We start from the raw sequence: 23,736 nt of genomic DNA on the forward strand, positions 1-23,736 counted from the left end.
CAAAAGGGTTTGGAGGAATTGGATTATTTCATCATTATAAAGCACTGCACTACTGTGATGTGGTATAGTAGTATTTGAAAGTGGTATATTGAAAGTAAATGTAGGGCGTCTGGGAGGCTCAGTGGGATAAGGCCTCTGCCTTCAGCTCAGGTCATGATCCCAGCAGCCTGGGATGGAGCCCCATATCGGGCTCTCTGCTCAGCGGGGAGCCTGCTTCCTCCTCTCTCTCTGCCTGCTTCTCTGCCTGCTTGTGATCTCTCTGTCAAATAAATAAACAGAATCTTTAAAAAAAAAAAAAAAAGTAAATGTATATTTTAAAATCAAGGCAACAACCACTTTTATAAAAAGTAAGAAAACATGGGGCACCTGGGTGGCTCAGTTGGTTAAGCCTCTGCTTTCGGCTCAGGTCATGATCTCAGGGTCCTGGGATCGGGCCCCGCGTCGGGCTCTCTGCTTTGCAGGGAGCCTGTTTCCCCCTCTCTCTCTGCCTGCCTCTCTGCCTACCTGTGATCTTTCTGTCAAATAAATAAATAATCTTTAAAAAAAAAAAAAAGGTAAGATAATAATTGGTATGTAAAAAAGAGAAAAGGGAATCATTTCAAAGAGTCAAAATCACAAAAGGCAGAAAAAGAGAGGAAAATGAAAATAAGGAACAAAAAACAAGGGCAGCATACAGGAAAAAATAAGATCAGTAAGGATGTAGTTGAACTCAGCAGCATCATCAACTGAATATAGTGGGTATTTATAGAATACTTCATCCAGCAACACTCAAATATGCATTCTTCTTAAGCTCGCATGGAACATGCACCAAGACACACCACATTGTGGGTCATAAAACACACCTTAACAATTTTAAGAGATATAAATCATATAGTGTCTGCTTTCAAAGCACAATGCAATTAAACTAGAAATCGATAATAGAGAACTGGAAAAATCCCCACATGCTTAAGATTAAATAACACATGGGTCAAAGAAAAAAATATCTTGAAAGAAATTTTAAAATATTTTGAACTAAAGGACAACACAACTTATCACAATTTGTGGGAATCTGCAAAAGCAGCAAATAGAGGAAAATTTATAGTATTGAATCCATTATTAGAAAAGAAGAGACACATCCAAAACTAATCATCTAAGCTTTCACCTTAGAAAACTAGAATGGAAAAAAATTGTATCAATTTTCTACAATCTCTTTCAGATATTACAAGCAAAAGGAATACTTTATCATTCATATTGTGAGGCCAGCATGATCTTAACACCAAAACCAGACAAAGACATTACAAGAAAACTACACACCAATATCTCTCATGAACATAGATGCAAAAATTTTCAATAGATATTAGCAACCCAAAACCAACAATTTACAAAAATGATTATACATCACAACCAAGTGGAATTTATCCAGGTATGCAAGCTGGTATAACATTCAAAAATTATCTAATAAGATCTATCACATCACATACAGGGTAAATAAAAGCCGCATGATCATAATAATAGATGTAGAGAAATCATTTGACAAAATCCAATATCCATTCATCATAAAGATCCTAGTAAACTAGGAAGAGGGGAACTTTCTCAGCTTTCTAAAGAATATCTACCCCAAAAAAGCCCACAGCTAAATACTTAGCTATGAAAACCTTGAATCTTTCCCACTAAGATTAGGAACAAGGCAAGGATAACCCACTACTTTTCAACATCATAAAAGAATTGGAAGTTAATGCAGTAAGACAAAGAAAAGCACATAAAAAGTATACAGATTGGGAAGGAAAAAATAAAAGTAAAACTGTCTTTGTTACATATGGCATAATCCTCTCTGCAGAAAATCCAAAAGAATTAACAAAAAAATCCTCCTAAGCCTAATAAGCAGTTATAGCAGGGTTGCCGAATATAGGGTTAATACAACAAAACTCAGTCATTTCCTCTGTACCAGCAATGAACAAATGAAGTTTGAAATTAAAAATGTAACACCATTTATATTAAGCACCCCCCCAAAATAAAATACTTTGTATAAATCTAACAAAGTATGTATAAGATCTCTATGAGGAAAATGACACAACTGGTCAAAGAAATATAAGAGCTAAAAAAAAGGAAAGATACGCCTTGTTGATAGATAAGAAGTCTCAGTATTTTCAAGATGTCAGTTCATGTATAGATTGAATGCAGTACTGGTCAAAATCCCAGCAAGTTATTTTGTGGGTATTGACAAACTGATTTCAAAGTTTACATGATGAGGTAGAAGACCTAGGATAGACTACACCATTTTGAATAATGAACTCCGAGGACTGACAGTACCTGACTTCAAGACTTACTAAACTACATTAATGAAGGTAGTGTTGTACTGGCCAAGGAATAGTAGTGGAACAGAATAGAGATTACAAAAATAGACCCACATAAATATAGACATCTGATCTTTAATAGAGGAGCAAAGGTAATGTATTGACAATAGAAGATAGTCTTTTCAATAAATGGTGCTGGGATGACTGTATATCCACAATCAAGAAAGTCAATCTAGACAAAAATCTTACACGCTTTACAAAATTAACTCAAATTGGATCACAGAACTAAATATAAAACACAAAACTATAAAACTTTTAGAAGATAGGGTGTCTGGGTGGCTCAGTGGGTTAAGCCTCTGCCTACAGCTCAAGTCATGATCTCAGGGTCCTGGGATAGAGCCCTGCATCAGGCTCTCTGCTCAGCAGGGAGTCTGCTTCCCCTTCTCTCTCTGCCTGCCTCTCTGCCTACTTCTGATCTCTGTCTGGCAAATAAATAAATAAAATCTTTAAAAAAAAAAAAAACTTCTAGAAGATAAACATAGGAAAAATTCTACATGACCTTGGATTTGGTAATGGCTTTTTAGATGCAACTCCAAAGGCACAGTTATGAAATAAAGAATTGATAAGTTGTATTTCATTAATTTTCCACTCTGCAAAAAACAGTCAAGTGTGTAAAGATAAACCATAGACTTGGAGAATGCAGGGGTTGGGGGCACTGACCCCCTCCTCCAGAGTTGAAAATCCATAAATAACTTTTGTCCCCCCCAAACTTAACTACAAATAGTCTACTGTTGACCAGTAGCCTTACTGATAACATAAACAATTAATACATGTTTTGTATGTTATATATATTATATGCTGTATTCTTTAAGTTAGAGAAAGGAAAATAGTAAAATCATAAGAGAAAATACATTTACAGTACTATATACTGTATTTGTTGAAAAAAATCCACATATAAGGGAACCCCTACAGTTCAAGCCTGTGTTGTTCAGGAGTCAACTGTGTATATACCACATTTTCTTTATCCATTCATCTGTCCGTGGACACTTAGGTTGCTTCCATGTCTTGGCTGTTGTAAATAATGCTGTAATGAACATAGGGGTGTATGTGTCTTTTACAGTTAGTGTTTTCATTTCCTTCAGCTATATACCCAGTAGTGAAATTGCTGAATCACGTATTTCTGTTTTTAATTTTTTGAGGAACCTCCGTATTGTTCTCCATAGTGGCTGCATCAATTTGTAGTCCCACTTGTGGTGCACAAGGATTCCCTTTTTCCCACATCCTTGCCAGCACTCCTTTTCAGGGAATTTTTACTTTATTTTTCTCATGACTTTCCATAATCCCAACCATTGCCTAAACTGTAAAGCCAGTCATTTTCCTTTTTTAAAATCTAATCTCAGCCCCGTAATGGAGTAATGTTCAAACTAGGAACCATGGCACAAAGTAGCAGAATCACTTTTTTTTTTTTTTAATAAACATATATTTTTATCCCCAGGGGTACAGGTTTGTGAATCACCAGGTTTACACACTTCACAGCACTCACCAAAGCACATACCCTCCCCAATGTCCATAATCCCACCCCCTTCTCCCAAACCCCCTCCCCCCAGCAACCCTCAGTTTGTTTTGTGAGATTAAGAGTCACTTATGGTTTGTCTCCCTCCCAATCCCAACTTGTTTCATTTATTCTTCTCCTACCCACTTAAGAATAAATGTTGCATCACCACTTCCTCATATCAGGGAGATCATATGATAGTTGTCTTTCTCTGCTTGACTTATTTTGCTAAGCATGATACGCTCTAGTTCCATCCATGTTGTTGCAAATGGCAAGATTTCATTTCTTTTGATGGCTGCATAGTATTCCATTGTGTATATATACCACATCTTCTTGATCCATTCATCTGTTGATGGACATCTAGGTTCTTTCCATAGTTTGGCTATTGTAGACATTGCTGCTATAAACATTCGGGTGCACATGCCCAGCAGAATCACTTTTAATTTAATAATCACTCCCTCCTTTCCACCACCCCTGCCTCTCATTCCTGCCACTGAGTCCTTCCCACTACAGGGTCTTGGGGGGCAGGTGTGTTGCTTAAATGGGTCAGAGAAGGCAGCGGGAGGTAGACATTTAGGATCAGTATGTGTGCATATTTGACTCTGACACTAGTTCGCTCACCCTTCCGGCTATTTGCCTTCACATATTTTAAAGTGTATCTTGTTTTGAAAGTGACAACAGATGGCATGGAACATTTTATTCAAACTTGAATTTCAACTAGATAACATGATTTTTTAAATGTCTCAGGATATAGTTCACATTCTCAGGGTTTTCTGTTGCACTAAAGGTCTCAACAGAATTCATGATTCTTATAACCAGATTAAGTATCTGCTACCAGTTTTTTAAATTTATTCCTTTGTTCATTTAATATTTCCTTTTTAAAACAGCTATAAACAGTGTTTTATGAGCACAGCCTTTTAAACACTTACACAGTCCTACATTTAGTTCAGGTGATTTGAATTTTACAGTAAAAGGAGGATGATTATAACTTTTGTTTGCTTCTTTACACAAAAGTGCATGATTCTTTAAAATTTTAAAAGGAATGCTCCGTTTATGCCAAAGGGTAATTTTCCCCAATTCTTAGTTTTTGTGAGTTTAATAAATGAAGAAGCAGCCCCATGCTGGTCTCCTTAATTTACTTAACTGTAAAGTATAGTCATATTTGTCAAGACCTACCATCCTTTTGTTTTGATAGTTTATGCCATGATCTTTGTTTAAACTCACTAATGACCGATGAAGGTACCCTTTTTAGGGGCACCAGGCTGGTTTAGTTGGTGGAGCATACAACTCTTAATATCAAGGTAATGAGTTAAAGCACCATGTTGGATGGAGAGATTACTTTAAAAAACAGAAAAAAAAGGAGCACCTGGGTGGCTCAGTTGGTTAAGTGTCTGCCTTCAGAGCTCAGGGCATGATCCCAGAGTCCCAGGATCAAGACCATTGTTAGGCTCCTTGCTCAGCAGGGAGTCTGCTTCTCCCTCTGCAGCTCCCCCGCCTGTGCATGCGCTTGTGCATGCATACTCTCTCTGTCAAATAAGTAAAAATCTGAAAAAATTTTAAGGGAAGTACCCTTATTAGACATATATCTGCCTACTTAATTTAAATTGAACACTTGTAATATATTTTCCATTATATAATTATACATTTTTCTTTGTGTTCTTTATTTTCTAAAAATTACATATAACCAATCACTGAGATTAAAGTTCAGTGTTAACTTTAATGATACTGAACGAAATTATCATAACACTACAACAGAAAAATTTTGGAAGATATACATATACACATTCACGCACATACACAGAATAAGTCCCTGGCTAATTGGTTATAAAGTCATTTTAAAAATTCCTTAAATAAGGCTAATTCTTCCAGGAATTATGAATCTACGTACCTTGTATAAAGTGCAGTCCATTGTACTTCAAACTAATACACTCAGAGGTGAGTCTGTGTATTGATTGGTTCCTTTCTTTTTTTTTTTTTTTTTTTAAGATTTTATTTATTTATTTGAGAGAGAGACAGTGAGAGAGAGCATGAGCGAGGAGAAGGTCAGAGAGCGAAGCAGACTCCCCGTGGAGCTGGGAGCCTGATGTGGGACTCGATCCCGGGACTCCGGGATCATGACCTGAGCCAAAGGCAGTCGTCCAACCAACTGAGCCACCCAGGCGTCCCGATTGGTTCCTTTCTTTAAATTCTTCACTTTATTTTCTTCTTGAGTCCTTATAAAAAGAATGATGACACTGAAGACTTTTGTTTTCTTTTTGGTTCTTTTCTCCTTATTTCAATTTTAGAAATATTTGGTAATGAAAAGTATTGTTAGTCTGTTGATTTATACTAAGCTACGTTAAGAAATAACTTCCAGTGTGTTTGTACCCACAGGTTGGTGATAGTATTGTTCACAAAGCAAGAGAGACCTTGGAACGAGCTATTAAACTGGTGAATGATACCAAGAAATGGGGCGCTAGGGTTGTATATGGAGATACTGACAGGTAATGAATTCTGCTTTATAGTTGTCCTTTTACATCTCTTCAGAAACTCATTTCAGTGTTTGAACTAGCGTAAGGGTACTCCTTGCTAAAAACAGAGTTCTACTTAAGTCGTTCCCAGTCTTTATGATCTTGTGGTCAGGATTAGCTCAAGTCCTGACTTACCAGATACGATCTTAAGAGACGGAAAATTTAAGTGTCCTGAGCCAGACTTGTAGAGATTCCCGTGGCATCCCTGCAGGTAGCCAGGTAGATATTGATCTGTAAAAATACTGTATACACGGGAGTCTAGTCTATAAAGAAACCACTTTTAAAAACGTAAATGATTCCTCATATAGGTGCAGCTCTGTGAATTTAAATGTATGTCTTAATTTTGAAAGATACTGCCAAAGCTGTGAGTGTAACTTTTCACTAGGTCCCAAAATCTTTTTGATCTTCTACAAAAAATGCCTATAGGCACATAAAGTTTTCCATTTGATTCCAGAAGGCTCACAGTCTTCCTGAAGCCCATCATCCGTGGACTGACCAAGGACAGGACTCCCTCTGAGTCCTGAATTAATAACTTCAGCCTAGTTGCTTGCTTTGGCATTTATTAGGGTCCAGGTATTTATGTACCATCTTAATTGTATGACTTATTAAAATTCTTCTAGAATATAGGTATTGTGCAAATTTCATAGAGTCTGATACTCTTTTCATATGGAAGGCTTAGTGTCACAGTGGGATCATGCGAAGAGCACTTGCCTCGGGCGCTCTGATCACTAGCAGAGCAGTAGGAGATAACGCTTCTAATCATTACACACAGCTTCTAGGTAATCTTTAAACAGCATTTAATCTTCTCTATTCTTTAATGCACATGTAGTCAGCATAATCATATTAATGCTGAATGAGATCTTACCTCATACAGCAGCTGGTTCATTACTCACAGGTGGGGATACTTTCAAGTTATCCATGCCCTGATTATCCATAGTCTCTACTCCTCCCCATCAAAAGCCACTCTGAAGTTTGAGTATTTCACTGCTTTGTAAAACCATCTCTGCTGAGCAGTTCGGCAAAATAGAGTTACTAGAACATCATTTCGCACCTTGTTAGCAGAGCTCCTTGCAAAATATTTAGGGAAGAGGACAAAGTTAAACCTTTAAATTGTTGAGTTTAATTCAGGATCATACATGTCCATGGTTGATACCAACACAGAGAATCAGAAGTTGGCATGATTCTGATTGTCGTAATTTTGCTTAGCCTTTAAGTTCTTTAAGAATTCAAACCAAAAAACATAGATTCACAGAATGGCAGCTAGAAGACCATTTCGGCGCTGTTTAGGTCAGCAGTTTTCACGTGTCAGGAGGAACCATTAGAGGCACATTCACAGGTACTGCCTAAAAGCACATTGTCCACAACTGATAAATTATTGAACACTACATCTGAAACTTGATTTTTTTTTAATTTTTTAATAAATAAATAATGATAATAAAAGCACATTCCCCATGTCTAAAATCCCCAGCTCATCAGCAGTGGAGCCATAAAGTAGTACTCAGTGTTTTTGATTCCCAGCTGGTGCTTTCTCATTAAGTCAGAATTCACAGGTGTTTTATGATTCCAGTCAAATAAATTTATTCATCATTTCATTGAAATATACTGTATGAGGGCAAGTCACTCCAGGACATGTACTATCTCAGTGGTAATAGTATCACCCTAACAATGCAAATTGGAAGCAAAACTTAAATAGTAGTAGATAGTACAATGGGTTTAGGCCCCACAAAGTTCAACCCCGCCCAACAGTATTTTATTCCTTACTAATTATTTTTTCTTACTATATTTACTTTTAACTTGTTTCTTTGAGAAGACAGTAATGATAAATAACTGAGAAACACTGCTTTAGGGATAATAGATCATGCTTGGTGAAGTGAAGAAGTTCTTAACTGAGAATGAGGAAATCTGGATTCCCTTTCTAGCTGTACTCCTAGCTGATTGTGTGGTCATTAACAAATCACTTAGCCCCTCTGAAGCTCATTTGTCTTAGAATGAAGGACATCTGATAGATGGTGGTGAATGACCATTGCCTCCCTCCAGTTTTGAGACTGCTGTTCTTATATGGGGTCCTAGCTACGGGAGATCAGTTACCAAAGCATCAGAAGTACTGTTAGAAGGGTGTTTCTCTTTCTAAAGCAGTTATGCGTTGTTGTCCATTTAGAAAGTATAATAAACACACTGTATTTTTTCAGTTAGATTTTTTTTATTAAAATATAATTGACATACAGTATTAGCTTCAGGTGATCAATACAGTGATCTGGCAATTATATACATTATAAAATGTGCACCCTGATAAGTGTAGCTACCAACTGTCACCATACAAAGTTACAATATTATTGACTTTTTGACACCTTACAATATTATTGATTAGTGGTTCAAATAGTTATTTTATAGAATAATGGTTCTCAGTCATATTTACTGCATCCTCATGGGATGTGACCTGCTCCCATCAGTTAATAAGAGTTGTCTAGAATCTCTTGGATCAACTATACTCAAATTTTAAAAATAAATTTTTTTTACTTTTTTTTTTTTTTTTTTCAAGATTTTCTTTATTTGAGAGAGAGAGAGAGAGAGCTTGAGAGGGGAGGAGGTCAGAGGGAGAAGCAGACTCCCCATGGAGCTGGGAGCCTGATGCAGGACTTGATCCTGGGACTCCAAAGCTGAAGGCAGTTGCTTAACCAACTGAGCCACCCAGGTGCCCAAAAATAAAAATTTTTTTAAAAGAATCTCTTGGGAAATTTATCTGATTATAGTTGAGAAAGATCTCCTAAATTATTCTAATATCCCCACTCACTTTCTACCATGTGAAAATCACTGCTCTATCTGTGTACTTGGATCTCTCAACCCAAAGATAAATGTTACTTAACTAGATTAAAAGCATAAGTGACAAAGAAATCCATCTTAAAATTGTTTCTTCGTATGTAGGCCATTCACTTCCATTCTGTTAAGTGACCTTCCATTGATCTTGGCCAGCTGTCTTGAAGCTTAGCTCCAAATAAAACTGGCCAAAACAACATAGACGGACTCAAACCCACTAACTACTTGGAAAAATCTCATATACTCTATAATAAAGTACTTTTAAGATAACAAATTCATCAAGGTATACTAAGTGCACAATTGTTTAAAAAGAAAATGCACAGTGTGTAGTTCAGTAAATACATGTAGAGATCTGTGAAACCAATTACCACCTTGGTTAGGGTACAGAACATTTCTGCCAATGTAGGAAATTCTTCTGTAGCCCTTCACAATCAGTCCCTCACTTTCATCCCCCACCACCAGGCAGCCACTTACGGGATTTTATTACCACAATTTAGTTTTTCCTGTCCTAGCGTTTTATAGAAATGTGTATATATGTACTTTAATTTCAAAGCGTCTTCATCATCATGGATGGCACCTGACCATTTTAAGCATAGTGATCTTTTAAAAAACAAGTTTGGCAGTTATATCTCAAGTTAAACATACCTTTACATTTGACTCAACAGTTCTACTTCTGGATATTTACCTAAAGCAAATTTAAATTTAGGTCCACACAAAGACCTTAAGCCGATGTTTATTGCAGCTTTATTTATAACAGTCTAAAACCACAAACAATCCAAATTTCCACCAAAGGGTGAATGGATCAACAAATGTAGCATATCCATACAATGGACTATTACTCAGCAATAAAAAGGAACTAGTTACTGTTACTCCAGCAACACTACTGAATCTCAAGAACAAGCTGAAAGAAGCCAGACATAAGAGAGTACATACTGTATAGTTCCATTGATATAAAATTCTTGAAAGAAAAAAAAGTCTGCAGTAATTAATAGCAGGTTTTGTGTTGCCTAGGGCCAGGAGTGAAAAATTACTACAAAGCAGCACATGCGAATTGGGGGGGGGGTGATGAAAATGTGCTTTGTTTTTCTAAAGTATCATAGATTTAGTGGCTTAAACAACAGAAATTTGTTTTCTCACAGTTCTGGAAACTCAAAGTTCAAGATCAAGTGTTAGCAGATACGGTTTCTCTTGAAGCCTCTCTCTTTGGCTTACAGGTGGTTACCTTCTTTCTGTGTCCTCACATGACCTTTCCTTTGTTCACATGTGTCCCTGGTGTTCCTTTGTATATTCAAATATTCTTTTCTTATAAGGACACCAGTAACATTAGGCTCATCTCACCACCTAACCTAGGGCCTCTTTTTAACTTAATCACCTCTCTAAAGTTCCTGTCTCCCAAGTATACTTACATTCTGAGGTCCTGGGGTTAGGGCTTCAACATATGAATTTTAGGGGGGACACAGTTCAGCCCATAAGAAGGCTATGTATTTGTCAACATTCATGGAACTGTACACTTAAGATGTCTTCAATTTGGGGGCACCTGGGTGGCTCAGTGGGTTAAAGCCTCTGCCTTTGGCTCGGGTCATGATCCCAGGGTCCTGGGATCCAGCCCTGCATCGGGCTCTCTGCTCAGTGGGGAGTCTGCCTCTCCCCATCCCCTCTCTCTGCCTGCCTGTCTGCCTGCTTGTGATCTCTGTCTGTCAAATAAATTTAAAAAATTAAAAATAAAAAAAAAATAAAAAAGATGTCTTCAATTTGTTATATTCAAATTATATCTCAGTAAAGTTGCTTTTGAAAATAGTCTTTCAAGAGGAAGTTTTAAAATCTGTTTTAAAAATAAAGTTGTATTGGTGTAATCAGCATCAGATAGGCCTAACAAAAAAAAATATTGTAGAAAGCTTCAAGTGGTTTGGAGTATAGCCTTTAAAATTAATTTAGATTGAGACCATTTTTATTTTAAAGACCTTAAGTGATACTGAATAAATAAATTCATTTTCTTAAACTTTTCATATCAGATTCTAAGTATTATCTCCAGTATTGGCACAGAAAGCTTTTCCAAAGAAACCATCCAAATGAGATTTGAGGTCTAATATAAAAAACATTTTAAGAAATAAGAGATTGGTTTAGGTGGCCCCAAGACTAGGAGCATGATCTTAAAGATCATGTTTTAAGATAGTGTTCATTTCTGCTATTTATTATCTTTCCATTAAAATTATAAGCAAAGGGGCATCTGTGTGGCTCAGTCAGTTAAGCGTCCAACTTCTGATTTCAGCTCAGGTCATGATGTGGGGGTCACAGGATTGAACCCTGCATTGGACTCCGTGCTTCAGTACGGAGTCTACTTGAGGTTCTCTCTCCCCTCTGTCCCTCCCCCTGCACTCACTCACTTGGTCTCTCTCTCAAAGTAAATAAATGATAAAATTTGCCAAAAAATTATACATGAAGATCAACTTTATAACTCTTACTTAAATATGTTTATTAGCTATTTTGTTGATCACAGATTGTGCTATTATTCTGCATTATGCTGGAGAAAAATACCCATACTTTTGGGGGGTTTTGTTACATTTTTTTGAGTATTTTTTGTATTGCAGTTTTTTATTTATATTGGAAATTCTGCCTCCTTGACCTTCATAAACTGCTCTTGGAATTGTACATTAGAAATATCTTTCTAAAATTCAGATTGGACAGTGTCTTTTCTTTTTTTTTTTTTTTTAGATTGTATTTATTTATTTGACAGAGAGACACACAGTGAGCGAGGAAACACAAGCAGGGGGAGTGGGAGAGGGAGCAGAAGGCTTCTCGCCGAGCAGGGAGCCTAATGTGGGGCTCAGTCCCGGGACCCTGGGATCATGACCTGAGTCGAAGGCGGACGCTTAACCCACTGAGCCACCCAGGCACCCTGACAGTATCTTTCAAAAAACATTTTTAGTGTATACCATTTACCCAGAAATTTCACTGATAGAAATTTGTTCTCGCTGTGTCTCTCTCTGTCAAATAAACAATAAATAAAATCTTTTTTAAAAAATAATAATTAAAAGAACTAAACAATGTGGAAAAATGTTAAGATGTACAACTAAATGAAAGGAGAAAGTTATCCAGCAATAATGATCTGTGATCCCAGATGAGAAGAGATTTACAGATACACCCAGAAAGGTTTGTAGGGCCTTTTCTTCTGAATGGTATGATTAGGTGGCTGTTTTCTTCTTTGTCCTTTATGCTTTTTAACATTTCTTCTGTGAACTTATATTACAAAATATTTGTGTGTCTTTTTTAAGCTGTCTTCTAAGAGAACATAGACTCCCATCTCTTAATGGGAAGAATGTCAGAATCACACTGTTAAGACCATGTAGGATGGCAGATATTATTTCTTTGGACAGTAGAATCTGCCATAAGGAAGTTTATTCCCATATCACAAGTAAATTTTCCATTTCTTTATAATCACATTTTCTCTTATTTTAGGACTGATGTAATTGTGTGTCATATAAAGCCATTATTATCTAGGAATAACCCAAGACCTTCTTGGCAGTCTGACAGCTAAGCTGGTCTCTGTGTAGCCAAACTAGAAATACTAAATGTCTTAAAGATCTATAATAAGATATACAGGGAAAGTATGGCAAAAGTTTAGATAGGAAGCAACTTAATAAGGAAGAGGGTGTGGGGGGAGGGTTTCTTTGGTATTAGAGTATTAGCCAGGAAAGTTACTCTTGATGAAACTTTTTTTATTACAATGACTTCCTCGTTTTTTAATCCTCTTAGTATGTTTGTGCTACTGAAAGGAGCCACTAAGGAGCAGTCTTTTAAGATTGGTCAGGAAATTGCTGAAGCTGTAACTGCTACCAATCCTAAACCAGTGAAATTGAAGTTTGAAAAGGTAAGAGAATATATTAATACTAATAATCACATATAAAATTCACATACCTTCTAGAGATTTTGGACTTGCAGAATACATTTTCAGAATCAGTAGTAGTATAGGGTCTACAAAGTGTTAAATTTAAAATACTTTCCCTTAGTTTTGTGTAATTTTCTCAAAAAAATTTTAGTAATGTCTTTATGTAAAGAAATAAAAAGATTGTTCCAGTTAACTTGCTTTGTAATAGACCACCTCCAAACTTAATGATGTAAAACAGTCACCCTTTTTATTAATAATGCTTACAGATTTTATGGGTCAGGAATTCAGAAAGGGTGCAGCAGAGATGGCATGTCTCTGCTCCACAATGCTTAGGTCCTTAGCTGGGAAAATTTAAAAGCTGAAGTTAATCCACCCAACAGCTAATGGCTGAAATTCACTTGCTCACTCTAGTGTCTGGGGGTTGATGCTGGCTGCTGTTTGCAACATCATCTGGGGCTGTCAGCTGGAACACCTGCACTTGGTCTTTCCCTGAGACCATGTGTTCTTCCTCACGGCATGACGGGACTAAGTTCCAGGATGAATATTCCAAAGAAAAACAGATAAAAGCTGTTTTGCTTTTTTTGACCTTGTCTCAAAGTCACACGGCATCATAGCTTGTCTAGATTTAAGAGAGAACATAGACTCTTATCTCTTAATGGGAACAATGTCAGAGTCACGCTGTTAAGACCATGTAGGATGGCAGATACTATTTCTTTGGACAGTAGAGTCTGCCATAAGGACCTTAGACTATTTTCATTTTACTTTAGATAGCAAATATTTATTTATTTATTTCTATATAAAGGATACTAAGCTAGGAGAGGTGTGGCATGCAAAAAAGCACAAGACCACAGTCCCACTCTCTAAGAGCCTAATACCTAAAAGGAAAAATTAGAAATCTTTTATTTTAAACTTACAGGAAGTCTCATGAGAGCAGTCTCCTTAAACACGTAAGAGCACAGATAAAAGATATTCTGTCCTCCTGGGCTGGATGGGGAGAACCCCGTGTAGGAGGTAATATTGCACTGTGTCTCAGAAAAATGGTTAGATTTTCAATAGGCAGCTATGGGACTGCAGTCATTCTGCATAGAAAAAAATGGTATGTAGGAGAATATGGAGTTAGAAAAACACAATATGGGAATAGAGAGTACAGGGGGAGAACTCTGGAAAATAGAGTTGAGACCAGATTGCTGAGTGTCTTGAATGCCAACCTAAAGTGTTTAAACTGACTCAGAAAAGTTTATTAAACAAGAGTAAGACATAATCAGAGGTGTTTGGGGAAGATTGTCCTCACGATGGTATACAGGGTGGATTGGGAGAGCGGAATCTCAAGATAAGGTGCAACCTGCAGAGCCTGAACTAGGGAAAATAAAGAAAGGACAATTCAAGAGATGCTGAGAAAGAAGGAATGATAGGAGTTAGAAGTGGTTGATTTAAGAGAACAGGCGTGAAATGGGTGAAAGTACCTAGTTCACAGCAAGAATTGTGCGAGAAGAGATTCAAAGATTAGGATATGGTATTGCCCTGAAGAGTGAGCATTCTAATTGGCACACAGACAGGGAGAACAGCTAGAAAACAGTGAGAATGAGTGCTGTCCCAGCAGTACACATATGGTGTGGACACTCACTCAGCCCATCTGGCATGACACCAGACATGAAAATTGACCTGAAATACATCACAGACCTAACATAAAAACAAAAAAGGCAAACCTTCTTAAACTAAACACTAGTTAAGGATTATGATGTGTATGTTCATGATGAATATTGGTCTGTAGTTTTTTCTTGTATTGAATTTGGGCCAAAAAAAAAAAAAGGCTAGTTTCATAAAACGAGTTAGAAATGTTCCCATGTATATAAGATTAGTATGGTTATTTTTTCTTAAATAGTTGATGGAATTCACCAGTGAATCTCTCTGATCCTGATATTTTATTAGAGAGAGAGGGAGGGAAGTCATAGATTTTTAATTACAAATTAAACATCTTTAATATATATATATTGAAATATTCAGGTTTTCTTATGCTAGTTTTGATAACTTGCAGTTGTCAAGAAATTTTTCCATTTCTCCTAGGTCATCATATTTATTGGCATGAATTATTTATACTTCTATTATTTTGATTTCTGTAAGACCTTTCTCAAGACCTCCTTGGTATTGATAATTTGGGTTTTTTTCCCTTTTTTCTTATTTATTTATTTATTTATTTTGCCTTGATCATCTAGCTAGAGGTTTTTCCATTTACTGAACTTTTTGAAGAACATTTCCTTAATTTCCAGTCTTTATTATTTCCTTCTTTATACTTACTTTGGGGTTAGTTTGCTTTTCTTTTCCTGTCTTCTTAATTTAGAAGTTTGAATCATTTATATTAGATATTCTTAATGTAAGTATTTTAAGATCTATATTTCCCTCTAAATATTACTTTAACTTCAAATTTTGGTATCTTGTATTTTCATTATTATTCGTTTCAATGATATATCTACTGTCATTTAGAATTATGTCATTTAGAATTATGTTACTAAATATTTAAGGATATTCCAGAAATCTTTTTGTTATTTCCAGTTTAATTCCATTGTGGTCAAAGAATGCACTGTGTATGATTTTAAAGCTTTTAAGTTTATTGAAATGTCTTCTTTGGTCCAGCATATGATTGGTCTTAATGAATATTCCCATGTGACCTTAAAAGCTATCTGTATTCTGCTTATGGGAATGTCCTATAAGTGTCACTTAGCTTAAGTTAATAGTGGTATTGTTGAAGCCTTCTATATTCCTAATGATTTTCTGTCAATTTCTAAGAGAGAGGTGCTGAAGTTTCCAAGTATAATCATGGTTTTGCCTATTCCTTTTTGTTCTACCAGGTTTTATTTCATACACTTTGAAGTTTTCTTATTAGGTACATACACATTCAGGATTATGTATCTTCCTGACAAATTGATATTTTTATCTTTGATAATATTTCTTATCTTGAAGCCTACTTTTTCTGATATTAATATACCTACTCTAGCTTTGTTTTGATTAGTATTAGCATGTGTATCCTTTTCCATTTTTTATTTGTAACATTTGAAGTGTACTTTTAGTAATTTATTGCTGTATTCTCACTTTTTGGTTAGATCCAACCTGATTACTTCTGCCTTTTAGTTGGGTTGCTTAGACCATTTACATTTAATGCAATTATTGATAAAGCTTGGGGACAGAGGAAAGGACCAATTTGGTAGCATTAAAAGGAGGTAGAGGGCCCATGACCGTTAACCTAGGAATTTAACCAGTAGATTAATCCATGCAAGGTTGTTCACTGGAACACAATTTGAAATAACAAAAGTTTGGGAACATCCAAATTGACCCACAGTAGTAACTAACTAGTTACGAAAATTGTGATACCTTCCCATAATGGACTACTATGTATCTATAAAATAAACTGAGCTTTCTGTACTAGGATGGAATGCTCTCCAAGATACATTATCAAATGAAATAAGCAAAGTACAGAATGATATATATGGTAAGCTACCATTATGTGTATAAGTATCTCTGGAAAGGTACATAGGAAATCAAACAGAGGATGCCTCTAAGGCAGGGAAAGTAGAGGTAGGAGGACCAGGGCTTTTCATTGTATATTCTCTTATAACTTCTTTGTACTTATAACTTTTAAATATGCAGGTGTTAAAGTAATTTTTTAATTGTTTAAATAGATATGATTGATGACTTTTGAGAGAGCTGTGTCAGCTACAGTAGGGGCAAAAATTTGATAGTGCACACAAAGGAGCTGAGTGGTAAGGAAGTAAAGACAGCTCATTTTGTACGCTTTCCCCTCTGAATGTTGTATCATGAATTTAATTGGTGCTAAACCATATTTAGATTCTGTGTGTAATTAATATTTAGTTAATTAGAAAAAGACATAAAAATAAAATATTTGTGGTAGGGGAAAATTGTTATTGAGAGGCCATTTGTGAATCCATTACAGGTATATTTGCCCTGTGTCTTACAAACAAAAAAGAGGTATGTGGGTTACATGTATGAAACACTGGAACAAAAGGATCCGGTATTTGACGCAAAAGGAATAGAAACGGTCAGAAGAGATTCCTGCCCTGCTGTTTCTAAAGTAAGTTTTACCTACCTTGTTTTCATCTTTAAGAAGTAAGTCACTAAAGAATCTGGTGAAAATTCTTAAGTACACATCACCGTGGCCCTCCTAGCCTCTGTGACTGTGTATAATTGTGATTTTTGAGAATTTCATTTCTAATGAAAACAACTTAATTTGATTTTAGTCCTTAGTTTCTGACTTCTTCCCACAAGGTATCTTTTACCACAACTGCTAAAAAAACAGCACATGAACTTGATAAGAATTTCCTGCCTATCACCTAGAGATGATAATGTTATCAAGACAACACTGAAAACCTAAGGAGCAGGATAAAGAAATTAGCAACAGAATAATTTTATAAGTAATTCATTGTAGATCAACTGAAATTTTATTTACTTGAATGATTAAATACAAGTTAGATTTCTGAACAGTGGTACCACAAATTACCTAAATTTCTCAACCACAGTAATTGTAACCAATAGTATTTTATATGTTTTCTTTACTGACTCACTTTACTCACTTCTTTACCCAGACTCCTTCTATAACGAACCAAAATAAGTGGTATAAATGGAACAATACTCTACACACTGATTTTTATAAGAGCATAAAAAGGACAATACATAATTGTCAATGTCAGTATATTGTGCTGTATATATAATGTTATATAATTTGAGATGTTTAATACTAGTTTCTGAAGAGATCTCATCCAGTGCATTCTTTCTCTAAGGATAGAATCATACTTAAGCCAAATTAGCAACTGAGTAAATATGTATTGGTTCCAGTATTCATAATAAGATACAGAACTTTAACCTAGAACTAATTTAAATTCAATCTGCTACATAAATCCACTGCATGTCAGAAATACTCCCAGCATAGAGAATTCCTTCACAATCAATATATATTTCTTGACACTCTGAAAAAGCAAAAGACTGATTCTAATTTCGCTACTTGGTGATATGACACTTAAACTTCTGTTGGTCCACTTGAGTCTGTAATAGGCAAATAAAAAACAATACATGAAATTATGTCTGGCTTCTTGTGCTTAAGTATTTCATGTTACTTATTACATAGCAAATGTTTTAGTTGCATGTTATTTTGATACGATTTTCCTCCAACTACGTGATACTCTTTTTAGAAATCGTGATACTCTTTTTAGAAATAGCAAGCTATATAAGATCTCCAAAATATTTTCCAATTTTTAATAATTTTTATTATGCAGTTACTGTAAATAGCAGATTGTTTAGGTAGATAGCAGATTACTGTAGTTACATAGTTGAAAATATAACAATGATGAAATGTACTAGGGGATATTTTTATAAGCATATCCTTTTTTTTTTTTTAAGATACTTGAGCGTTCTCTAAAGCTGCTATTTGAAACAAGAGATATAAGTTTAATTAAACAGTATGTTCAGCGACAATGTATGAAGCTTCTGGAAGGAACAGCCAGCATCCAAGATTTTATCTTTGCCAAGGAATACAGAGGAAGTTTCTCCTATAAACCTGGAGCTTGTGTGCCAGCCCTTGAACTTACAAGGTAATGATGCACACCACAGTAGAACTCTCAGTACCTAGCAAGTGTAGTCCTGGGATTCTGAATGGTTTGGAATAGATGAAAAGACAGCTAGTCCACAGGCATACAGTTTCTTCACCTGCCCAGACAAAGCCTCACTAAAGGTAAATAGATGCTCTCCCATACTGTGTAAACTCTGAAGAGGAAGAAGGAAGTCCTTTTTTGGGCTTCCCTTAAGAAACTACATTCAGTGAAATCATAATCTGGTACAGAGCTTGAATTGTTTTTCCACATTAGAATCACTAGGTAGTCCTTAATATGAGTCTACCAGAGCACTTAAATGGTATCATTCTAAAATCTGATCATCTAACCAGCTAAATTTCCTGTTCTCTTTCACTGTTAGATTTATGATAGTTCTTATTCTTCAGAGATAGAAAACATTTTTTTTTTTTTTTTTGGAGAGAGATCACAAGTAGGCGGAGAGGCAGGCAGAGAGAGAGAGAGAGGAGGAAGCAGGCTTTCCACGGAGCAGAGAGCCTGATACAGGGCTCGATCCCAGGACCCTGGGATCATGACCTGACCTGAAGGCAGAGGCTTTAACCCACTGAGCCACCCAGGTGCCCCAAGATAGAAAACATTTTAAGCTAGTTGGTATCTGGCAACTCATGTTGTTTTTCAGGTAGCATTGATTTACAATGTAAGTTGTTGTTTAAAAAAAAAAAACACACCAAAAAAAAACTTCAAAAATACCTTTTATTTAAATTAATTAAATTTAAAATTAAAAAGATTTAAATAAAATAAAAAGTTAAATAAGAAATAAGATTTGAATCTATTTTATTTAAATCTTTTAAAAAAATTTTTTAAAGATTTCATTTATTTATTTGAGGAAGGGAGAGCACGAGCGGTGGGGTGAGGAAGGGCAGAGGCAGAGGGAGAGGGAGAAGCAGGTTTCCCACTGAGCAGGGAGCCCAAAGTGGGGCTTGATCCCAGGAACTTGAGGTCATGACCTGATCTGAAGGCAGATGCTTAACTGACTGAGCCCCACCTGAGTGCCCCTACAGTAAGTTTTTTTTTTTTTTAAAGATTTTATTTATTTTATTTGACAGAGATTACAAGTAGGCAGAGAGGCAGGCAGAGAGAGAGGGGAGGAAGCAGGCTCCCTGCTGAGCAAAGAGCCCGATGCGGGGCTCGATCCCAGGACCCTGAGATCATGACCTGAGCCGAAGGCAGAGGCTTTAACCCACTGAGCCACCCAGGCGCCCCCCTACAGTAAGTTTTAAACTTACATTATATCTGCTTGTGCTCATTAAGTCAAGTGTATATAGCTCTCAAAAGAATTGTAACTCTGGGTACCTGGGTGGCTCAGATGGCTGGGTATCTGCTTTCAGCTCAGGTCGTGATCGCCAAGTCCTGGAATTGAGCCCCATGTTGGGCTCTTGGCTCAGCTGGGAGTCAGCTTCTCCCTGTGCCTCCCCCGCTCAGGCACATGCTTGCGCGCTCGTCTCTCTCTCTTTCTCTCTCTCCCCCGTCATGAATAAATTCTAAAATATGTTAAAAAAAAAAAAAAAGTAACTCTAACATAAAGGTACCCCTTGTATTCTCATAGTTTCATAATTGTTTAATTATCACTTAATTTTCCGGTAAAATGCCTTCCATAACAGTTTTTGAGTGAATATCTATCTGGATTTAAATAGGAAAATGCTTACTTACGATCGGCGCTCTGAGCCTCGAGTTGGAGAGCGAGTGCCCTACGTGATCATCTGCGGGGCCCCCGGAGTGCCACTTATCCAGCTGGTGAGGCGCCCGGTGGAGGTGCTGCAAGACCCGGCTCTGAGACTGAATGCCACTTACTATATCACCAAGCAAATCCTGCCGCCCCTGGCAAGAATCTTCTCACTCATTGGTATTGATGTCTTCAGCTGGTATCATGAGTTACCAAGGGTAAGCCTACCAAATAGTACACCTATACTATGCCTGTGGAGAGAACTCACTTGCAGTTTCCAGTAGAACTAAAGAGTTTATTTAAGTGCTATGAGAGGCAACATGGATGCTCTATTATCCTAAACTGGCAAAGGCTCCACTGTCTTCTGGTTTCCTAAAAGAAATTAAGTTTTCTACAAACACCTTCCCAGCTGCTGTTACATTGGCCAAATTATAGAAGAGTAAAATAAATTCTGCAGCTATTTTGGATAAATTTTCATAATAAACCAGCTAATAAAAAGTAAATGAAGGAGAGCAAAAATTCCTTCAGAATGGGTGCTTAAGAAATGTGTGTCGTATGTCGTATCTCGACATAGTGCTTGAGGAAATCAGACTAACAAAATGACGTTAAAAGAGCATTATACTAACGTAAAACCTAGAACTTGGAATATTGGCCAAGGGAATTTTGCTTGAACTCCTAGTTAACTCCCTGGCAGCCTGGAGGAGCAGTCTGGGATTGGATAATCGTCGGGGAAACACGAGTCTTGGAGAGGACTTTTATCTCCTGTTAAGAATTGGATCTGCTCAGTCATCTGCTGTTGTCTTAGACTAGGGAAGACTCGTGCTGTCTAGGCAAACTAGTGAAAGTTGAGCCTCAAATTACTTTTAATGTCTCAACAAGCATGTATGGCCTCAGGGAAAGAATGAGCTTGGAAACAAGGCGGGAGGCACACTGGCTGCCGTCTGTCTTCTGGGTCCTAGCTCTGCCCCAGGAGGCTCCGGCAGCTCCCCGTTTCATCAGCAAGAGCGCTAAAGCAGTGGCATTTGTAAGAGTTTGGCCTAATAATAACTCCGATGCATAGTGATTTAAAGATACCAGGAGGAGACCGAGGGCATAATGACAACACGAAAACGTTACTTCAGTACCAGAAATAGTACCAGAAGACCGATCTCTGAAACTAGTATTACCTTCCAATGAAGAATGCTTAGGTGACATACATCTAATTTCATCTGGAATCTTCCAGGCTTACTTTTGCTTGAATTTTGTATCCTACTGCCTAACAAGTTATTTTTAACCTCCTAACTTGCCTTGTTTCCCTGGCCCACTGGTGCGGCCTGAAACAGTATCCACTCTCAGCCTGGATTTCTTCCACTGTCCTCTCTAATCTCCAGTGTCCTGGATGGTCTCACACTGTATATCTCGGCCAAAAAACTGAGGGACAGAGACCCATTTTCTTCCCCTAAATAAGTACATATATACACAGATGATACTAACATTTAAGTTCTGGGAAAGGAAGGATTTTGTTCATTTCTGTATCCCCATTATGTAGGACAGTACCTGACGTATAGTAGCTATTCGTTATTTGTTAGGTCAGTGAAGCAATGCCTTCGTAAACCTATAATTAGCATAACAGTAGCAGCTCTGCTATGTTGATCATAGCTGATCAGACTTTTTTTTAAAGTTTTATTATTTTAATTCCAGTATGGTTAACATACAGTGTTCCTTTAGTTTCAGGTGTACAGTGTAGTGACAAAGCAGTTCTGTCCGCTACTCGGTGCTCACCGTGATGTACAAAAGTGTCCTCTGTAATCCGCGTCACCCATTTCACTCCCCTCTCAGCCCACCTCCCTAAAACTTATTTCTGAATTGATGTTTTTATAGATCCAGAAAGCCACCAGCTCATCTCGAAGTGAACCTGAAGGGCGAAAAGGCACTATTTCACAATATTTTACTACTTTACATTGTCCTGTGTGTGACGACCTGACTCAACATGGCATCTGCAATAAATGTCGGAGCCAGCCTCAGCATGTCGCCGTCATCCTCAACCAAGAAATTCGAGAGCTGGAACGTAAACAGGAGCAGCTTGTAAAGGTATGACCTTGTTAGATAAACCCAGAGTCCCAGGCAATCGGATTCTTTAGGGAAATGTCATCAATACTTGCAATAGAGTTTGAGATATGAAACTGGTTGAAAAGCAAACTAAAGATTCTAAGTTAATAAACTTTAAAATATCAAAAATACCATAATTGAACTAAATTATTTAAAGATGGATTGTTTTAGATATTAACCCTTTATCAGGTTGCCTTTTAGTTTTATTGATTATTTCATAACTTTTTGTTTTTATAGAATAGTGTACTGTGTTTGTTAAAACCTAGAACTACAATGTTCTTCCACCCAATTTTTTTTATAATTAGTATTTTTTTTTTAGAGGAAGTACCAATTTCTCTACCATAGCTACATACCATTCTCATAAAAATCCAGTTGTCCTACAGAATTGCTAGTAAACTTGGAAGGCTCACAGTTCTAAGAGTCCAGATAGAAAATAGTTAACATGACTGGGTCCTTTTTTTTTTCTTTTTAAGATTTTTGACAGAGAGATCACAAGTAGCCAGAGAGGCAGGCAGAGAGAGGAGGAAGCAGGCTCCCTGGTGAGCAGAGAGTGCGATGTGGGGCTCAATCCCAGGACCCTAGGATCATGATCTGAGCCGAAGGCAGAGGCTTTAACCCACTGAGCCACCCAGGTGCCCCAACATAACTGGGTCTTAATCTGTGCAAAAGAACTCTTACAAATGAGTCAACTGTCACAGAGGGGTTAAGTAATTTGCCCTGTGTTACATTGCTAATAAGCAGTTGGCTGGGATACAGGCATAAAATGCAGAGATGATTTTTCAAATATGGAAATTTTAGCAGAAATAAACAACAGAAATCTCTTGAAAGAAATTGGAAATTGAAATCTGAAGAAAAATTTTCTAGCACGTTTTTTAAAAACAAAGTAGTATATTTTTTAAAGGAATGATTATATCTTACCCCATCACATTTCATGTTACACTTTTAGCTTTCAGGCTAGAGAACACAATTTTGGAGTGGAGTTTGTTTTGTCTCATTTTAGAAGAGCAGTATATAAAGTAATTGAAATGTTTGAAAACCAGCCAAATAATTGAGAGGTAGTGTGAGTTAGTGGGAAATGATTTATGCTGATAATAATGACATCAGGATTCTAGTCTGGACTTCATAATATCGGCTTTGTCCTTTGGCCTGTTTTAAATCGGCCTGTGCTGTAGGCCCCATCTAGCTCTGGTGTTGTAAATTCTCTTCTACAATCAGCCTCACAGTCCTAAAGTATCCAAACCGCTACGTGAAGGCCAGACTCTGCACCCTATCCTCAAGGTAATGTGTTGAATCAAGACAAGAGTATCCATCCACAGT

The 23,736-nt window shown here is 36.8% G+C and overlaps 1 protein-coding gene across 5 annotated transcripts in view; it reads left to right on the forward strand.

Annotated features, from left to right (window-relative positions):
* Positions 1-23,736, forward strand: part of REV3L (REV3 like, DNA directed polymerase zeta catalytic subunit) — a 186,737-nt gene that overhangs the window by 157,265 nt on the left and 5,736 nt on the right. For all 5 annotated transcript variants that reach the window (XR_014312147.1, XM_082731928.1, XM_082731926.1 and 2 more), the window contains 6 exons: positions 6,199-6,308; positions 12,903-13,017; positions 16,982-17,119; positions 18,442-18,632; positions 20,303-20,549; positions 22,192-22,401. Coding sequence is in view for 4 of the 5 variants with exons in the window: in XM_082731928.1 (XP_082588054.1) it covers positions 6,199-6,308; positions 12,903-13,017; positions 16,982-17,119; positions 18,442-18,632; positions 20,303-20,549; positions 22,192-22,401 (1,011 nt within the window). In the remaining variant the exon portion in view is untranslated. The remainder of the gene's footprint in view (positions 1-6,198; positions 6,309-12,902; positions 13,018-16,981; positions 17,120-18,441; positions 18,633-20,302; positions 20,550-22,191; positions 22,402-23,736) is intronic.

The sequence above is a fragment of the Mustela nivalis genome, assembly GCF_964662115.1.
Source record: "Mustela nivalis genome assembly, chromosome: 5".
Classification (NCBI taxonomy): Eukaryota; Metazoa; Chordata; class Mammalia; order Carnivora; family Mustelidae; genus Mustela; species Mustela nivalis.